We start from the raw sequence: 19814 nt of genomic DNA on the forward strand, positions 1-19814 counted from the left end.
GCGCAAGGAAAGGCATAGCAACCAAATGCTCCACATGAAAGGTGATATATCACGAGGGGCACGCTTCGGTGGCATGGTGACTGGCTCTGATACCAATGTAGAAAAGGGATAGGGACAGATTTGGAGAAGGGGAATAGAGGAGCAGAAGGGAGAGAGAGTTAGGGAAAAGAGGGAAGAGGAGGGGCAGGAGAGAGAGAGAGAGAGAGAGAGAGAGAGAGAGAGAGAGTAGGGAGCAGGTAGCAGGAAGGAGGTGGAAGCGTAGATAGGATTAGATGTCACATAAAAAAGTACATAGTAGGGGGTGGATGGGGACTTACTTTTATGTACATAGTAGGGGGTGGATGGGGACTTATATAGTCCCTTCACATTTTCCACCTAAAGGGCCTCAAAAGAGCCTCTAACTTGGCCCTTTTTCCCCTTCATTACAGGTGTGCCACCATTAGGCTTGCCCTTTTCTTTGCCAGCGTAATCCTTTGCCAGCAACGCCTTGTCATCGTTGTTGTTGTTGTAGAGCTTCTCCCTAGCTTGTTCCTGGAGCAATAATGGATTCAACTCCTCAAATGTCAGAGGTTTGGTCCGTTGTCTTGCTGTCACAATTGTAACGAAGCTTTTGAAACTCCGTGGTAGCCTTCCCAGTATCATCAAGGCCAACTGGCATGAGTCCATCTTTTAACCAACCGATGCTAGTTGATCCCTCACCTTTGTCAAGTGGTCATGTACTGATTCTCCGTCATCCATATCCAAGTTGTAGAGCTGATCCGGGATGTGTTATTTGTCTCGTACAGATCCTTCAGAATGGCCTACACCTCTACTGATGTGTCTGCCATTTGGATTTGAGGAAGCATAGAGTCCACTGTAGTCCCTATGATCAATGCCAGGGCGTGGGCATCTCTATCTTCCCAAGCTTCGAGTTCCTCTCCATCTACTGGTATGAGTATCCCTCCCATTGTTGTACATCAAATCCTTCGGTTTCGCCTCAACTCCCATTGTCAGTTTCCACAATTTCGAAGCCACTAAATATCTCTGGATCTTCACCTTCTTGATAGAGGCGGAGGAGCAGGCGGCGCATCTGTCCAAAGCCGACTGCCAATGACGATTGCCTCCACATCGAATTTCGCTCTTGACCTCATCCATGCTGGTTTGCTATCCCTTCTACGTGATCGAATTGATATAGACCTGCTAGTTTAGCTTCCAGCCACGTAATACCAGCTAGTGGACCAAAGATCGTCTCAATAGTCTGACTTGCCCCCTTCAATCATCCGATTTCATTTCAGGCTCCCTTCTATCGTTCCAGGCGCAAGTTCCCTCTACCTCACTACTTCCCACGTCTACTAGGCTCTATTTATGCTAATCATGAAGTATTTGCAACCCACTCACAATTCCATTCATCCCTCATGACGAATTTACAATTAGAGCTGGAAAATCTCTCAAAACAGCTCAGGGCTGATTCATACCTTGAAGAAGCTTCATCCATACCTCTTTCCCACAGAGATTGAATCAGAGGAGTGGCTTTGATACCAACTAACACGACTCCGGTGCTCCTGTGTGACCTGACCTGCAAACAAACACCAGAAACCAATCATAGAACCACAAAGGAATCCGCAGGCTTGCTCACCACCCAACCATGGCATCCTAGATTAGGATGCCCCCTTCGAGCCACAGGCTGAGCTGCTGGCAACTGGCACATCTCCCAACCATGATCCCAACCAGCCTGGTGTCCCATGCCACCAGGTGGTGCCCTCAAGGAGCCTTGGATCAATCTGCTGGGCCTTGGGCTAATCTAAAGAGCAAGTGTGCGTCCACACACAATCCAGGATCCAGACTAACAAGGAAGAACTGACTTGCTCTACCCTGCTCTGCTGAAAACTGAGCCCCCTGGGCCCCTTATATAGACTTGGGCCCCGGGCGGCTATTTATAGCCGAAACCCTAATGTCACATGCACCCCTGCACTTGGGTGCTAGGTGACACACTGGCTACATCGACAAGTGCATTATAGTTCCCAGATAGGAGATTTTGTCGTATGCTGTGACCCCTTTGTGAGCCCTTGTCCAGGGACAGTCAGGCACAAGCTACGTAGGTCAGTCTCTCAGCCTTAGGTCAAGTTAGTAGTCAGTTGTTGTTCACTAGTACCCACTGGAGAACAGTAGGTTAAGTATTTCCATCTTATAGTTTAGGTCTTAGCCTAGGTTAGAGCCAAGGAGGGCTTTTTATAGGCCTGGTTGTAGGCGAACCAGTCTGTAAAACAGACTGAGTCGGTCTGTTTACAGACTGGGTTGGCTCAGTCCAGCCCTATTAAAGGGCCCCTTGGCTGCCCTGTTTTCTCATTCAGTTTGCTCCTGCCTTCAGTTCTCCTACAGCTCCACTTCAGGCTCGTGTGCAGCCCCTGAGATCCTCAGATCTGGCCCTGCTCTAGCCTCAGTCCCTTGGCCATCAGTTCAGCCTGATCTGAAGGTGACCACGCAGCACAACGGTCGGAGGTTTGGACCAGCAAACGGAGAGAGGTTTGGACACTGTTTCCTCAGCTTTCTCAGCTCTCTTTCACAGTTTACACAGCTCACTCTCAGCTCTATATTTCAGTCATCTCTCAGTTCTCTCAAAGGATCTATCACTTCTAGTTTTCACTCTCTCACACACGCAGTAACCCTGCATTCGGGTAGACAGCACAAGCCTCTTCCTTGCCTTGCAGAAGCATCCTACATCGTCAGTGTGGACAGCATCAAGGTCTCGGTATTGGTTGGCGTTGCCTCTCAGGTCTTTGGGTCTGCTATACGTGTGCACAGTGAGCTCTTCAGAAGCGTGTTCCGTGCTCTCTTGAAGAGTGTTCTTTGTTTTTCTCAGTTCTCCAAGTATAAAGCAAATTCTCCTCTGATTGGGGGAGGGGGCCCTCAGTGGGTACACGGACCCAATCGGTTGTCGACTCTACTCTCTCTCTACCCTCATCTCTTTTCTCTATCTATGGTAAACAACGCTTATTCCTCGCTAAAGGTTTAAAGAAGGTCTTGCTGTGAATTACACGATCAGATAATCGTTGCATGCTACATTGGTATCAGAGCTTCGATCTATATCCAGCTTGACTACCGCGAGTGTATGGTTGTGTTGAGATCCGGGAAGGACACACAATCAAGCACCATGGAAGGGTCAGGAAAAGATTTCAATCGCGAAGACTTTAAAGACTACCAACAAGATACGCTTCTGCCAAATGCTCAAGAAGTGATGGCGAACCTTCTAGAGTAGAATCAGGTCCTGCTGCAGCAACTCGAAGAACACTCATCCCGGCTGGAAGAAAGCAGAAGACAACTGGAGTAGACAAAATGACGTCTGGAGGAAAAGAAGCAGAAAAGCCGCTGGAAGAAAGAGGAACTACAGATTTTGAAAAACTGCATCCTGATGATGCATGAGAAACGCAAAAATGAGGAGGCACTGCGACGCGCAGAGCTCGCCCAGGCAGAGAGGCAACAAAAGCTAGACCGAGAGGCGATGCTTCTCCAACACAAACAGATGTCAGCCAATATGCAGGCAAGTTTGAGCACAGCAGCCGTCTCCACCACAGCTTCGCCATTGACAAAGGTAACACCACTCACTCGGTCCACTCCAAATTAACACCACTCACTCGGTCCACTCCAAATTTTGTTAAGTATGATGGTAAGTGTGACCATTCAGCAATTTTATAGTTTATTCATCAGTTTGTAGCTCATTTTCCGTTAGCACGGATTCAAGATGAGCAAGATAAAGTCCACCTTGCAGCCCCTCATCTTACAGGTGAGGCGGTGACTTAGTGGCAGCATTGGGCTAGTAAGCATACCGACCCAAACACGTTTAAGACGATTTCGTTTGGGCAATGTTTGTGGCCGACCTAAAAGCCCATTTTCTCCCACTAACCTGGAGGATGAGTTCGCTTGTCTCTCCCAGAATGGTTTGCTTGTGTTGACATACAGTAACAAGGTCATCACACTGGCACAACAGTTGGGTGTGACGGAGAGTGCCAAGATGAAGCAATTCATTCGAGGATTGGACACGAACATACGTTTTACCATTTGGAACTTCGACCCGCTAGATTACGAGCGGGCGTTGACTCTCGCACAGAATCAAGAGATGATACTGAACGGGGGAAAGCCCAAGTAGGTCCAGAAAGATTCCAAAGCCCCGCAGCAGTCAAACAACACAACGGGTAAGGATCAGAAGGACAACCATTTCTAAAAGAAAGACGGCTAGGCTTCTGGTCAAAAGGAGTCCAAGCCAAAGATGACTCCGGATGAGAAGGCTAAAGCGGGTATTACGGAAGGCTATCTACAGCCCGACGAGCAGAATCGGTACCACCAAGAACATCGTTGCTTTCATTGCCACCACATCGTTGGGCATGGCAAGAAGGATTGTCCGAAGTGGCTTGCCGAAAAGACTGCGAAAGCACCTACTTCATCTGTCGCCAATGTATTGGCTCTTCCAGCCCCGCCTCCATCCTCAGCTACGAATGCCGTCTTCCCTGCTTTGAATGCCGTTTCCACGGTGGTCTTTCAAGGTAAGAAGGAGGGCGACTTCTCAGATCAAAAGAAGGCGCTCATTCGAGCGTACGGCACAGCTAACGGACATCAGTTTATTGTCCAGTTCGATATGGGGAGTTCAGAAGATGCCATCTCCCCTCAGCTTGTCAAGACAGTGGGGTGCACCTTGGTGCCTCACGAGCTTGCAGTGGACGGGTTCACGCCCGGCTTGCGCACACACATCATGCATAAGTCCATCTAGTTCACTTTTCAGTTCAGAAGGCCATGTTTACGCGGGATTTTATATTGACTCCTTTGATGGGGTGCGACATGATCCTCGGAATTCAGTGGTTCCGTGAGCATGTTGTGACGCCTGATTGGCGGCAGGACACCTTCACGATTGTGGAAGGTTTACCTGAGCCCGCCATGATACGCGGTCATCGGAGCATACCAGGGATTCCATTAATCTCTCATATTCAAGTAGGTCGCGCCGTCCGCAAGGTTGCCATGTGTGCACTTATCTATGTCCAGTGCCAGATCCCTGCAGTTCAAGTCGCTCGTCCGATGGGGCAAGCAATGGTGGATCTCCTCCAAGAGTTCAAAGACATCATGCTCCGGGACGATCTGCCACTCTAGTTACCTCCCAACCGACCGGAAGACCATCGCATCGATCTCCTTCCGAACTCGACACCTCCAAGTAAGTTCCTTATTGACTTTCAAAGTCTATGGAGGGGGAGTTAGAGCAGCAATTGTCTCAATTATTGCGCGTAGGGTCTATTAGATCTTCTTCTTCGCCTTTTACTGCACCTATTCTATTTGTGGCAAAGAAGGATAAGTCTGCACGACTATGTGTCGACTACAGAGCACTCAATAAGCTTACAGTAAGCAACAAGTTTCCTATGCCCCGCATTGAGTACATCTTGGAACGACTCAATGGTGCAAGATTTTTTTCAAAGATTGATCTCAAGAGTGGCTATCATCAAGTCCGGATTTTTGAAGCTGACATCCCAAAGACAGCTTTCCGAACTGAATGAGCGTATTACAAGTTCATCGTCATGCCCTTTGGTCTGAAGAATGCACCACCAACATTCAACAAGATGATGTCTCGGGTATTCGCAAAGTATAGTGGGAAGTGCCTGTTCATCTTTCTCGATGATATCTTTATCTTTTCTGCGATAGCCGCGCAACATATTAAGGATGTGCGATGTGCCCTACAGTTATTATGTGATAACCAACTATATCTCAACGCAAAGAAAAGTGAATTCGGATTGCTGAAAATTCAGTATTTGGGCTACATCATTAGTGCTCAAGGGATTCGATTGGACCTTGAGAAGATCCAAGCTATCACAAGTTGGGCTGTCCCCACGACGGCCCAGGAGATCCGATCCTTTGTGGGTTTGTGTCAAGCATACAGCTCGCACATGGAGGGTTTCTCAACATACGCAGCCCCTCTTACAGATTTACTCAAGGGGGTAAAGACACGCAGACAAAAAGTTCACGTCAGAGGCAAAGCTTTGCAAGCCTTCACCACTTGTAACGGTTGGCTACGACAGCACCACTTATGAAGATTGCCTCTTGGGATGATCCCATTTCTGGTAATCATAGACGCTAGCAATGTCGCCATAGGGACAGTTTTACAGCAAGAAGATAAGTCCGTGGCATACTACAGCAGAAAGCTTAACGATGCCGAAAAGAACTACGGACGGACTTCACGGTGAAGACAGGTCACCAAGCCCTTAAGTGGCTTTAGACAATGCTTAGTACGCAATGGAGTGATCGGCAGTAGCGGTGGAGTCAAATATTCCGAGTACGTTCCCGGCAAAAACAACCCCATTGCAGATGCTCTCAGTCAGAAAGGTTTCATCCAGACCATTGAGCAGGCCACTGTGCTCGAAATCAAAGGAAATGATCTTGATAGCATGAAGGCACAGTACGCGAAGTCAGCGGAGTTTGGCACGCAGTAGCCAAGACGCTTGCTCCAAGCCATTACTCATTAGAGGACGGTTGGATTTTCTATAAGAAAACGTTATGTGTACTCAAAGACAAACGACAGTTGCTTCTTCATGATGCCCATGATGCTCTTACCGGTGGTCACAGAGGTATCAACGGGACTTTGGAGAAGTTGGAGCGCTATTTCTATTGGCCAGGATACGGCTATGTGCAGAATTGTCAAATATGCCAAAAGGTCAAGGCTTCCCACAAGAAAGTGGCAGGCTTACTTATGCCATTGCTAATTCTCGACGGTTCTTTTTAGGACATAGGTATGGATTACGTGGGACCACTTCCAGCATCCGCAGGTACTCGTAATACTCAATGTCTTACTATTGTTTGTCGCTTTAGTAAATATTGTATGCTCATTCCCTGCAAACAAACGGCCAGCGTTGAAGATGTAGCTCGTTTGTTTATCAAGTATTGGTATGGGACTCCAAATTTACGTCTAACTTTTGGCGAGCCTTGTTTGATAATTTTTTTACTAATCTGCAGATGTCCAGCGCTTTCCATCCGCAATCGAACGGCAAGACGGAAAAGTATAATGGTATGGCATTTGATATTTTGAAATCATATTGTCATGATGCTCAGGGAAAGTGGGAGCAGTTTCTCCCGCTTGTGCAGGCCATTCTGAACGATACCTATTCTTCTAGTATTGGTCGCACACTTTATGAAGTGGCGTTTGGACGGCGATTAACCTCATTGGATGGTGTCTCCATCTCTTGAAGCCAACAAAACCACCGAATCCATGGCAAAGATTACGGAGTCCGTGAAAAGCCGCATCGCCAAAGCTCAAGCATTGTATACATGCCAAGCTAATAAATCCAGACGAGATGTCCAGTATAAAGAGGGTCAATTGGTGTATTTACGCATTATCAAGCAACGATTGAAGCAGGTGGGCAAGCGATGCTCTAAGCTGTCCTTTACTAGCTTCGGATCATTCCCTATTATTCAAAAGATCAACGATGTCTCAATGAAGTTACGCCTATCAGATAGTTGGACTATGCACAACGTGTTCCATGTAGCTTGGTTGAAGCCATATTTTGGACCTCCTCTTTCAGAGATTTCCGACGAGCAACAACCTGAAGTTCTTGATGAAGTTGAAATTTTGCAGCCAAAACAGATCCTTCTTCATAAATTCAAGCATGGGTCAGGACGCAAGAACCGGGATTTTTACACCAAGTTCCGTGATCGAGATACCTATGAAGCAGTGTGGTTGGATGAAGATTTTCTCCAAGAGTTTCCCCAGATATTGATGGACTACTCCGAAGCAATGAACCTACCCATGAAGCAGTGTGGTTGGATGAAGATTTTTTCCAGGAGTTTCCCCAGATATTGGCGGACTACTTGGAAGCAATGAACCTACCGCCAAGTTAAGGAGGGAATGTCACATGCACCCCTGCACTTGGGTGCTAGGTGACACACTCGCTACATCGACAAGTGCATTGTAGTTCCCAGATAGGAGATTTTGTCGTATGCTGTGACCCCTTGTCCAGGGACAGTTAGGCACAAGCTACGTAGGTCAGTCTCTCAGCCTTAGGTCAAGTCAGTAGTCAGTTCTTGTTCACTAGTACCCATTGGAGAACAGTAGGTTAAGTGTTTCCATCTTATAGTTTAGGTCTTAGCCTAGGTTAGGAGTCCCTTTAGGGTCCCCAAAGGCTGGACAGGTAAGCAGGGAAGGCAGCTTGCAAAGGCTTCCCAAAAACTCCCCTAGCAAATGAGCCAGGGAGGGCTTTTTACGGTCTGTTTACAGACTGGGTTGGCTCAGTCCAGCCCTATAAAAGGGCCCCTTGGTTGCCTTGTTTTCTCATTCAGTTTACTCCTACCTTCAGTTCTCCTACAGCTCCACTTCAGCCTCTTGTGCAGCCCCTGAGATCCTCAGATCTGGCCGTGCTCTAGCCTCAGTCCCTTGGCCATCAGTTCAGCCTGATCTGAAGGTGACCGTGCAGCACAACAGTCGGAGGTTTGGACCAGCAAACGGAGAGAGGTTTGGACACTGTTTCCTCAGCTTTCTCAGCTCTCTTTCACAGTTTACACAGCTCACTCTCAGCTCTATATTTCAGTCATCTCTCAGTTCTCTCATAGGATCTATCACTTCTAGTTTTCACTCTCTCACACACGCAGTAACCCTGCATTCCGGTAGACAGCACAAGCCTCTTCCTTGCCTTGCAAAAGCATCCTACATCGTCAGTGTGGACAGCATCAAGGTCTCGGTATTGGTCGGCGTTGCCTCTCAAGTCTTTGGGTCTGTTATACGTGTGCACAATGAGCTCTTTAGAAGCGTGTTCCGTGCTCTCTTGAAGAGTGTTCTTTGTATTTTTCAGTTCTCCAAGTATAAAGCGAATTCTTCCCTGATTGGGGGAGGGGGCCTCAGTGGGTACACAGACCCAATTGGTTGTCGACTCTACTCTCTCCCTACCCTCATCTCTTTTCTCTCTATGTGGTCGGGATCATATGCAAAAAGAACTATATCATCTGCATATAGCAGTAACAATATTACCCACACTCCTATTTTGGAGCCTTGTATGCCTTCTGTTGACATAGCTTCTTTTACAAGTTCTTCTAGCCTGTCAATACATATCCCAAATAAAGTGGGTGAGAGTGGGCAGCCTTGCTTGACTCCCATGTTGCTGTGCAATGCAGTCGATAGTCCCTGCCATTGAGCCTTTACATCCTCCAGACATTATACGATGGACAGCCCCTCGAATATGTCAATACTTTTAAATACCTAGGAATTGATATTCCAGCAGATCATAGATGGTGGCAATGTGTCCAAAGAAGACTAGACACAGGCTGGGGCAAATACTATCACTTTGAAAATGACTGCAGGCACACCGACACTCGCAGTTGGAAGATTCGGAACATTTTGTTTGATGCATATGTGGTTCAAACAATACTCTATGGAGTGGAAGTATGGGGAGGCAGCATTCCCCCATCGACATGGAATGAGATCGAAAAAATGCAGAAGGCTTTCTTACGCCGCCACTTAGGTGTAAAGGCAACTACTCCATACTCGGTGCTACTATTAGAAACAGGCAGGAGAGCATGGATGGCCAGCATGAAACTTCAAAAGAACCATAAGAGCAAGATCATTTGCACAGGATGGGGGACAGATATAAGGAAGTGGTTCAGCAGATGGAATGTAGACTCATACCTGACTATGCCACCCGCAAGAATTGATACCCAAGAATTTCAGATGTCCCTACTGAGCACTCTACAGACTCAATGGCTAACAACAAAGAAGAGGGTGAAGCTGGAGTATTACCAAGATCACATCAACCCCACATGTTGGTCCACATATATGACAAAAGAGGCCCTTGCTCAGGCATACATCAGCACTTCCATCCCCTTGCTCTATCGCAGAAATATTGCTAGATTCCGGACTAGATCTCACATGCTTGCAATTGAGAAGGGAGCGTGGTTGAATCTTCCGCGACATGCCAGAATATGCAGATTTTGTGACTCTCAAACAGTGGAGACAGAGGCACATATAGCTGTGCAGTGTCCCAATTATGCACACATTAGGGAGGACTACCGGAAGTTATTGGGAGACTCCACACAGTTAACATCAGTCCTTTCCACTACCTCGCCGGCAGCATTAGGATCTTTTGTTACCCGCCTCTTTTTGTACTGTCAAGAACTTGAAAATTCTTGACCCCTCCACACCGGAGGAGACTTTTCTTGTATACCGTTCGGGTCCCATGGGTCGTTTTCGGCCCCCCGTGGACGATAATAATTTCTACTTCTACTTCTACTTCTATGGTAAACAACGCTCATTCCTCGCTAAAGGTTTAAAGAAGGTCTTGCTGTGAATTACACGATCAGATAATCGTTGCATGCTACACCTAACTCGTGCCTTTTGCCCTTGCAACCCAACCTGAGAATCACCTGCCTAGCCCCTAGCCTCCCCAGGCTACCTGAGCTAGTCCTATGTGCCTAGACACAATCCGTGCACATGACAGCCACGTGGCCAGGCAAGGCCAGCCAAAGGCTGGACGAATGCCCCCAAATTTAGGGAAGGGGCTTCAGCCCTATAAAAGGGAGGCCTTCGGGCCTCATTTCATCATCACTTGGAGCAGCCCTCAAACAGCAGACAAGAGCAGCAGACGGACCTACTTTGGGCCTACATTCAGGAGGAGAAGGTGACCAAGATGAAGCTGTAGAGTGAGCTAGAGTGGCAGCCCACCTAGGCTGGCTTTCCGGACAGCAGGTGGAAGGGATCATTTGGATAGAGAGTCTACATAAGCTCAATGGAGCACGCGGGCTCAGAGATCTAGAGATGCCCGGCATATAGTAGGAGAATATTTTGGTATTGTATTGTCTCCACTTTATGGACGGACGGAATATAAGTGTTGCTTCTATATTTGTCTTGACGTACAGTCTATTTGCTGGCTTGCACTCACATGAATGGTTGTGAAGTACACACATGTTTATGAAGCTTGATTCCATAGTGAAAGACTTCTGCGTGTAATTCCTGGGCCCATCTATTAGTCTTCCGCTCTGCGGGATACCCTCTAGTGGGATTTCTCAATAGGTGCTAGATGATTTTGTGCAAGGATGTATGCATCTATGTATTCCTTCGTGTTCATATATATAAATGGGTAGCAGCCCTGTGTTGTAGTGTTAAACAGTACTCTCTCTCTCTCTCTCTCTCTCTCTCTCTCTCTCTCTATTTGTATTGCTTTGTACCGCTCATTCCAAAATGAGTAGTTTTGTTGCATGAGCAAATGGCTGTGTCAAAGCTTTTGGAAACACTAACAACAATGTATGCCTGTGTCCGGAATTGTTAAAAGTTAGCTATGGTTGGGGTCCTTTGCCATATGGTTCTATGCTGAAGATAGTCTTTTTAGCTTGTACATTGGGAATTCGAAAGACTTCTGCGTGTAATTCCTGGGCCCATCTATTAGTCTTCGGCTCTGCGGGATACCCTCTAGTGGGATTTCTCAATAGGTGCTAGATGATTTTGTGTAAGGATGTATGCATCTATGTATTCCTTCGTGTTCATATATATAAATGGGTAGCAGCCCTGTGTTGTAGTGTTAAACAGTACTCTCTCTCTCTCTCTCTCTCTCTCTCTCTATTTGTATTGCTTTGTACCGCTCATTCCAAAATCAGTAGTTTTGTTGCATGAGCAAATGGCTGTGTCAAAGCTTTTGGAAACACTAACAACAATGTATGCCTGTGTCCGGAATTGTTAAAAGTTAGCTATGGTTGGGGTCCTTTGCCATATGGTTCTATGCTGAAGATAGTCTTTTTAGCTTGTACATTGGGAATTCTGAAGCTTTACGAAAGTCTGTCCTCTGTATGATTTGTTGGGTAGCCCGTTGATAGTGTCGCTTTCTGTGCTCCTTTGCTTTATGTGCTGCAAGCCCATACAAGCTCTTGCACATTGTCATGTGCACGGATTGGTATCTGACGTGTACTAGGTACACAGGACTAGCTCAGGTTAGCCTGGGGAGGCTTAGAGCTAGGCAGGCTTGATTCTCGGGTTGAGTTGCAAGGGTACGGACTATTTATAGGTCTTCGCTATTTTTGGCGCTCGGGGCCCGAGTCTATAAAAGGGGCCCAGGGGGTTCAGTTCTCAGTGTGCAGTTGGGAGCAAGTTTCGTTCCCAGGTGCCAGGTCTGTTCCTAGATTGAGTCGCGGACGCGCGCCTGCATCTTAGCGTAGCCCAAGGCCCAGTGGCAGATCCAGGGCTTCACAGCGCTACCTGGTGGTATGGGACACCAGGCTGGTTTGGATCTGATTGGGAGTTCGTGCCAGTAGCTCAGCTCGTGGTTCGGAGGGGACATCTCCTGATTCGGGATCATATCTCGTAGATGTCATGGTTGGGTGGTGAGCAGCCTTCTCCTCTACTCCATTCTTCTTTCCGCTTCGATTCAGTCAATTATTTCTCTCAGTTTATATTCAAATCAGATTTCAGTTATGTCTGATTCTGCAAATCCCGAGTTCACCATGGGAGAGCAGGATTTGGATTACACTCCTGTGGGAGAGGAGGATCAGGGTCTTTATGATGACCTGATTACGAAAAAGGCCTTCAGTGAATTTACGACTGCTCTGGATGGAAAATTCGAGCAGGTTAATGCAAATCAAACGGGGTTGACACAGCAACTCCAGGGGATTCAAGCAACTCTCACCCTTCTGGCTAGCACTGTGCAGGCACTCACGCATGTGGATGCCATGGCTTCAGTGCTAGGCCCGAATATAACTCCAGACCCTTTCCCAGGAGATCAAAAGTCTAGAACGAAGGAGGTAGTTGACACTTGGTTACACAAGTGGCAGGTACACTTTGAGTTCCACCCATACCCAGATGAGAAGAAGATCCAGCTTGCAGCGGGTTTCATGTCAGGTAAAGCGTTGCTATGGTGGAAGGAAGTCCAGCCTAAGCCCGATACATGGACAGATTTTGAAGGGATCTTCAGGAAGGAGTTCCTGAAGAAGGAGGATGATTACGATATCGTTGGCAAGCTTAAAGCCCTCGATATGTCAAAGTTAAACTTGACCTTTGAAGTTTATCTTCAAAGATTTCGAGATCTGCAAACCAGGGTCACAAAGATGGATCCAGTGACCTTGTTAGGTTTCTTCGTGGATGGTTTGCTAGATTCATAAGTTGCAGATAAAGAACAACAAATGCACAACGTTGCAAGAGGCCATGAATTATGCGCGCATTTATGATGATACCATGGCCGGTGCTAAAGCAACTACAGTTTCCGACACGAGTGGAAAGGACAAACGAAAGTTCTTTCAGCCTACGATTGGTACTGGGGAGACGAAGTCTACGGACAACGCCTCCAAGAAACACTTAACTCAGGCTAAGAATGGTAAAGCCCGTTTCCTTCGTACTTTGAGGCTCAAGAAAGAAGGACGATGCTTCTATTGCGAGGAGCGGGGCCACACCAAGAATGAGTGTCCAAAGCGCAAGAACCAAAAGTTGGTGCTTGGACCGAAGCTCCAGGCGGGTCCACGTACCGCAGCCAAGGGAGCGAACCAAGTCTCGATGACATGTATTTCTGTAAATGTCATTACCTGCCCACTCTCTTGTAATTGTACTTTCAATACTTCGTTGTTTGGTTCCCATGATCTTTTCCGAGTTTATGGAGAAGTTATGAATCAACAGGTTCACATTCTCTTTGATCCGGGCAGCTCTCACAATTTTGTTAATTACAAATTTGTACAGAAGATGGGGCTGTCCACAGTACCTAGCGACCACACCTATGAGGTGCAGCTTCCAGCTGGGAAGCAGTTATGGGATCGCAAGGTTGAAGCACTTCCTATCCGGATTCAAGCCTACACAGGGGTTCTCACGTGCTATGTTATGCACCTGGAGCATGTAGACTTATTGATCGGAATAGAGTGGTTTAAAACCCACAATATTCAGATCGGATGGACGGAGCATACGCTTTCTTTTGTAGACAAGGACACCCAATTTTGTATTCAGTGTGATAAAATTCCCTCTTCTCAGGGACCTATTGTATCTGCGATGCAGCTTCGGAATATATTAAACACTTCTCATTATGATGTCTATCAGTGTGTTTTGATTCCGCTTTCTTCATTTGTTGTTTCTGTAATTAACAAGAATGATTTAAGTGTGTTTGAACACCGTGAATTGAGAATGTTGTTAGATAGTTTCAAGGATGTATTCCCTGCTCAACTGCCGGAAGGTTTACCTCCAGAACGGGCAGCATATCATCGCATAGACTTAGTCCCAGGGGCTCAACCTATCACCTTATAGGATGAGCCAGGTAGAGGAGGATGAGTTAGCTACCCAGCTACAGGATTACCTGAATATGGGCTATATTTGCCCAAGTAAATCACCTTGGGGTGCACCTGTCCTCCTAAGAAAGAAGAAAGATTCTTCCTGGAGAATGTGTATAGATTATAAACGATTAAATAAAGTGACAATTAAGAATCGATACCCTCTCTCTCGTTCCGATGATTTGATAGACCGTTTGGCTGGAGCGAAGTATTTCACTAAGATTGATTAGCGTACGGGTTATCACCAAATCCGTATCTATGCTAAACACATAGATAGGACCGCATTCCGAACTAGGTATGGTCATTACGAGTTCCTCGTATTACCTTTTGGTTTGACCAATGTTCCTGTTACTTTTCAGCAGATGATGAACGATTTGTTCAGGGATTTTCTGGGTAAATTTGTTGTAGTGTTCTTAGATGACATCTTTGTATATAGTCGAACGCTTGAGGATCACATAGGACACCTCCGGGTTGTTTTAGTTGTTCTAAGACAGCATAAGCTCTATGCCAAGATGAGTAAATGTGACTTCTTTATGAAGGAGATCATTTACTTAGGACACAAGATTTCTTCTGAAGGTATTAGCATTGATCTGGATCGTATTCAGAAGGTTTTAGAATGGCCTATCCCTCAGACTGTGAAACAACTTCGTTCTTTCCTAGGATTTACGGTATTTCTACGGAAGTCTGTGCGTGATTATTCACATATCACGGCACCATTGACTAACATATTGAAAGGTCGTGGATGCCGGTCTACCCAGCCAATTTCTTGGAATGATGCAATGAACAAGGCTTTTGAAACCTCGAAGTTCTCTATCAAGAAAGCACCCGTTCTTGCATAACCCGATCCTACTCGGCCTTATGTTTTAGAGGCCGATGCGAGTGATTATGCGATTGGGGCAACTCTATTTCAAGAGGGCAGACCTGTAGCTTTCGAGAGTAAGAAGCTAGACGACACTCAATATCGTTGGCCCACACTCGAGAAGGAACTTTATGCTGTAGTGTATGCTCTTAAGATTTGGAGACACTACTTGTATGGTTCAAAGTTCCTTGTATTGACTGATCATCAGTCAATTAAGTATGTGTGTGATGGATTTGAATTGAGGGAACGGAAAGCTAGATGGGCAGAATTAATGCAAGATTTTGATTTCGAAATACGTTATCGTAAGGATTCGTTGAATAGTGTGGCGGATGCCTTAAGTCGAGTTAAGTTTGTAAATGCTCTGTCATTTACGGAAATATCCTCAGACCTATTTCAATCCTTGAGAGGGCTATACGCAACTGATAGTCATTTCAGTTCTTATTGGCAGAGAGTCCAGGATGGGAGCTCCATGGTTGACCAGGACTCAGGGATTGTGCCACCTACGGTACAGGCGGCGGGAGGTCAGTGGATGATTAGGAACGGCTTGCTGTTCCGGAATGAAAAGATTTGTGTGCCTGATGTTCTGGACCTTAAATCCAAGATTCTCTGGGAGTGTCATGATGCTCCTAGTGCTGGACATCCGGGTATACATAGGACTCTGTCTCTTGTGAAGCATACTTTTTATTGGCCTAAGATGCGTGCATTTATTGAGAACTATGTAGTAGGTTGCCGAGTTTGTCAGGTTACTAAGGCAGAACGCCTTAGAAGCGCGGGCTTATTACAGCCATTACAGATTCCAGGTAATAAATGGGAAAGTATTTCCTTGGATTTTATTACTGGTTTGCCTCGAACGCGCAAGGGTCATGACTCCATTTGGGTCATAGTAGACCGTTTGACAAAAATGGCTAGATTCTTACCTACTAGAACAACTATTTCAGCTGTTCAGTTGGCTCACGAGTTTGTGGACCACTTGTTTAAGCTGTATGGTTTGCCATCTGACATAGTCAGTGACAGGGACTCAAAGTTGACAAGTAACTTTTGGACACTTGTATTTGAGAAGTTGGAAACTACTCTAAGTATGAGTTCCTCGGATCATGCACAATCCGATGGCAGTACAGAGAAGGTCAACCAGTTGGTTGAAGACATGCTTCGGGCATATGTATGTAAGAGACAGTCTTCATGGGAAGATTATCTACCTATAATAGAATTTGCTTACAACAGTGCAAAGCATTCTAGTACTGGTTACAGTCCTTTTATGCTTATGTACGGGTTTCAACCTAAGTCACCAGTTATGGTTGGGTTAAAAGGAATTCAAAATGATGCTGCTAAGAACTTCTTGCTAGATATGTAGGAAATGTTGCAGTTTGCCGAGGAGTCTATTAGAAGTGCCCAAGATCGGGACATATTTTATGCTAATAGACATCGTTCACCTAGAGAGTTCTCGGAAGGAACGATGGTATATTTGCGAATTCCGAAGAAATCCAAGAGCTTAAGTACTGGTTATCCCCTAGATACTGTGGCCCATTCAAGGTCATTAAAAGAATTGGACTAGTTGCATATCGACTAGAATTGCCTCCTGATGTTAAAGTCCATCCAGTCTTCCATGTCAGTAGACTGAAAGAAGTATTGGGTGCAGATGATCAACTTGTTTCTCCTCACGAGATAATAGAAGTTACAGATTTGACTTTTATTCCTCACGAACCTGAGTGTATTCTTGAATTTCGTGAAAGGCAGATTCGAAATAGAACTATCACGGAATACAAGATCAAGTGGAAGGATCATGTTGAGGAGGATGCAACATGGGAGACATTACAAAACCTCCAGAGAACATTTTTCGGGTTTTTTAGCGAACTCAGGAGTGAGTTCTTAGAGGAGGGGGAGTATGTCATGTGCACGGATTGGTATCTGACTTGTACTAGGTACACAGGACTAGCTCAGGTTAGCCTGGGGAGGCTTAGAGCTAGGCAGGCTTGATTCTCGGGTTGAGTGGCAAGGGTACAGACTATTTATAGGTCTTCGCTATTTTTGGCGCTCGAGGCCCGAGTCTATAAAAGGGGCCCAGGGGGTTCAGTTCTCAGTGTGCAGTTGGGAGCAAGTTTCGTTCCCAGGTGCCAGGTCTGTTCCTGGATTGAGTCGCGGACGCGCGCCTGCATCTTAGCGTAGCCCAAGGCCCAGTGGCAGATCCAGGGCTTCACAGCGCCACCTGGTGGTATGGGACACCAGGCTGGTTTGGATCTGATTGGGAGTTCGTGCCAGTAGCTCAGCTCGTGGCTCAGAGGGGACATCTCTTGATTCGGGATCATATCCCATAGATGTCATGGTTGGGTGGTGAGCAGCCTGCTCAGTTCTCACGTGGTGTGTGTTTGTTTGCAGATCAGAGGTTTCAGGAGTGCTGGGACGTGTCACACATGCACCATATATATATATATATATATATATATATAGAGAGAGAGAGAGAGAGAGAGAGAGAGAGAGACTCAAACTCAGTATTGGTATGATTTTTCTTTCTTTAGATGTTTTTGCGTGTGTGCAAGGGAGAAAAGAGGGCGGGAGGGGTTTTTCTGTTCCAAAACTGTAGCAGATGTGGCATTATTGAAGTACCTCTTGTTATGATGGGAGCTATCGTGACCTGACAAGTGACCTTGGCTTTTGGCTAGGTTTGGGATCTAGGGGGTCAGGACAGTCTTCGTCCATCTTGGGCGACATATTATAGGGGTACACATGCAGTTTTGATGGTGGTTGATAGCACAGATCGGGCAAGAATTGCCTTCGTCAAAGATGAACTGTTCAGGCTACTGCAGCACGATGAGCTCCAGCAAGCCGTGTTGCTTGTGTTTGCAAATAAACAGGATTTGAAGGATGCAATGACCCCAGCAGAAATTAGTGATGCACTCTCTCTCCATAGCATCAAGAATCATGATTGGCACATCCAGGCATGTTGTGCTTTGACAGGGGAAGGTTTATATGATGGTTTAGGATGGATTGCACAACATGTCACAGGTAAAAAGGGTGGAAGTTAGTGGTCATTGGCCATTTTTATTGTTCTGCAATACAGCAGAAAATGTGGATGCAATGAATATTAGAGCTCTGTAGTTTCGAAAATTTAGAATTTCAGTTTAAAAAATAAATCTGCTTCTGTAGAATTTTTGCTGGAGAAGATGACAGCAAAGTTTGTCCAGAAATACCACGAGGTTGTGGCAGTTGGGAGAAGGCCTTCAGACGCAATCTTCACAATTCCAGAACTTTTCCTGCTTGGTTTTGTCTCAATTTATAGTCAAGAAGACGTCGGGGGTCACTAAACACAAATAGAAAGGGTTGCCTAAAGATTTGTATTCAAAAATTGGAGCAGTGTTCTGCTGTTGTTTTCTCGATTAGACGTGTTCATGTGTAAATTCATGAAACTGATTTTATGTGAAGCTGTCGCTACTTTTTAATACAATTTCAAGCTTACATCTCTACTTTGTGCACAAGGCCTGTTCTTTCTTGAGTGCAAATATATCTTCATTCCAGGTTGATGTTTGTAAGGGTACAAACAATGAGGCATGACCTAAAGCTGCACCTGGTATCGTAGAGCATATTTGAGGTCAAACGTCATCATAGACTTTTTTTGTAGGCTACTTTCCTCCATGCATCCTTGAAAGAGAGAGAGAGAGAGAGAGAGAGAGAGAGAGGATAGTCTATTCCATGAGTGATTGTTTATTAAGACTATCCCATGAGTGATTGTTTATTAACACGTTATCTGGCTGCTTTCTTATATATGGTGTATTTCTTTGAGAAGACTACCTGCTTGATTTGCTGGCATCTTTAGTGAAAATCCATTGTTTCTAGGTCGTGTAAGCATCTCAACAATTTGTGGGAAATCTTTGTTTCCATATTGTAGGTGACTTTTTGAGGAAGGCAAGAGTAGTATGTTTCATGATTTATCAAAGGGTGATACAGGGAAAAAAGCTGAGGGAATGGAGACGAGGAGAAAAAGGGCTACCACTGTGAGGAGAGCTAAAAGATCAATCATTCAATGATGGTCAAGATGCGTTCACAAATGTTTTAATGTCATGTAGCCTAGTGTTAGGTTGGGAACGCTGGCAATGTTGCCAATGCCAAGCACATCCAAATGGTTTGTCTAATAGTTCTGCCTTTTTTGTGTGATCTATTAAGGATGGAGGTCTAGGGACCTATAGTTTGATGTAGGCCATTGCATTGTCAGGTTTTACATATGGAGTTATGTAACTCCCTGGTTTAATGTTCAGCTTTAAAGTCTACGATGCCATCTTCTAGAACCTTGTTTGTCATTCTAACTCCCTGGTTTAATGTTCAGCTTTAAAGTCTACGATGCCATCTTCTAGAACCTTGTTTGTCATTCTAGTTGCGCAAGTTATTTAGGCATAGGGTTTTGCTTATAATTTCAAACTAGGTATGAAAATTTATTTCAGTGCACCTATGGGTTGTCTTATGGACCTCACCAATACACACCTTGCCTTTAGTTTCTTGAACTTTGAGGTGGACACCTTGAATTGTGATCATATTGCTATTTACAACCATACTTTGGCCAGGTTTCAGCTCTGATTGAGGAAGATCAACGAACCTCCTCTTGTAATTCCTTTGTGTGCAAGGTCTTGTATGAAGTGTCTCACAATGCGAGCAATGGCTCTCACCATTTGCCTCCATTGTGGTGTTTTTGCGACATGAAAAGGTAGATTACACCTGCATCTCCTTGCATGCTTGTTTCCTGTAC

The 19814-nt window shown here is 45.7% G+C and overlaps 1 protein-coding gene across 1 annotated transcript in view; it reads left to right on the forward strand.

The window, feature by feature from the left end:
* ARFC1 (ADP-ribosylation factor C1) overlaps positions 1-18540 on the forward strand; it is a 33795-nt gene extending 15255 nt beyond the window's left edge. The window contains exon 2 of the mRNA XM_087399073.1: positions 17740-18540. Coding sequence (XP_087255199.1) covers positions 17740-18102 — 363 coding nt within the window. The 3' untranslated portion in view covers positions 18103-18540. The remainder of the gene's footprint in view (positions 1-17739) is intronic.
* The last annotated feature ends 1274 nt before the right edge of the window (positions 18541-19814 follow it).

Source organism: Dipteris shenzhenensis, chromosome 27 (assembly GCF_047967505.1).
Source record: "Dipteris shenzhenensis isolate YYH24624 ecotype China chromosome 27, Dip_SZ_1.0, whole genome shotgun sequence".
NCBI lineage: Eukaryota > Viridiplantae > Streptophyta > Polypodiopsida > Gleicheniales > Dipteridaceae > Dipteris > Dipteris shenzhenensis.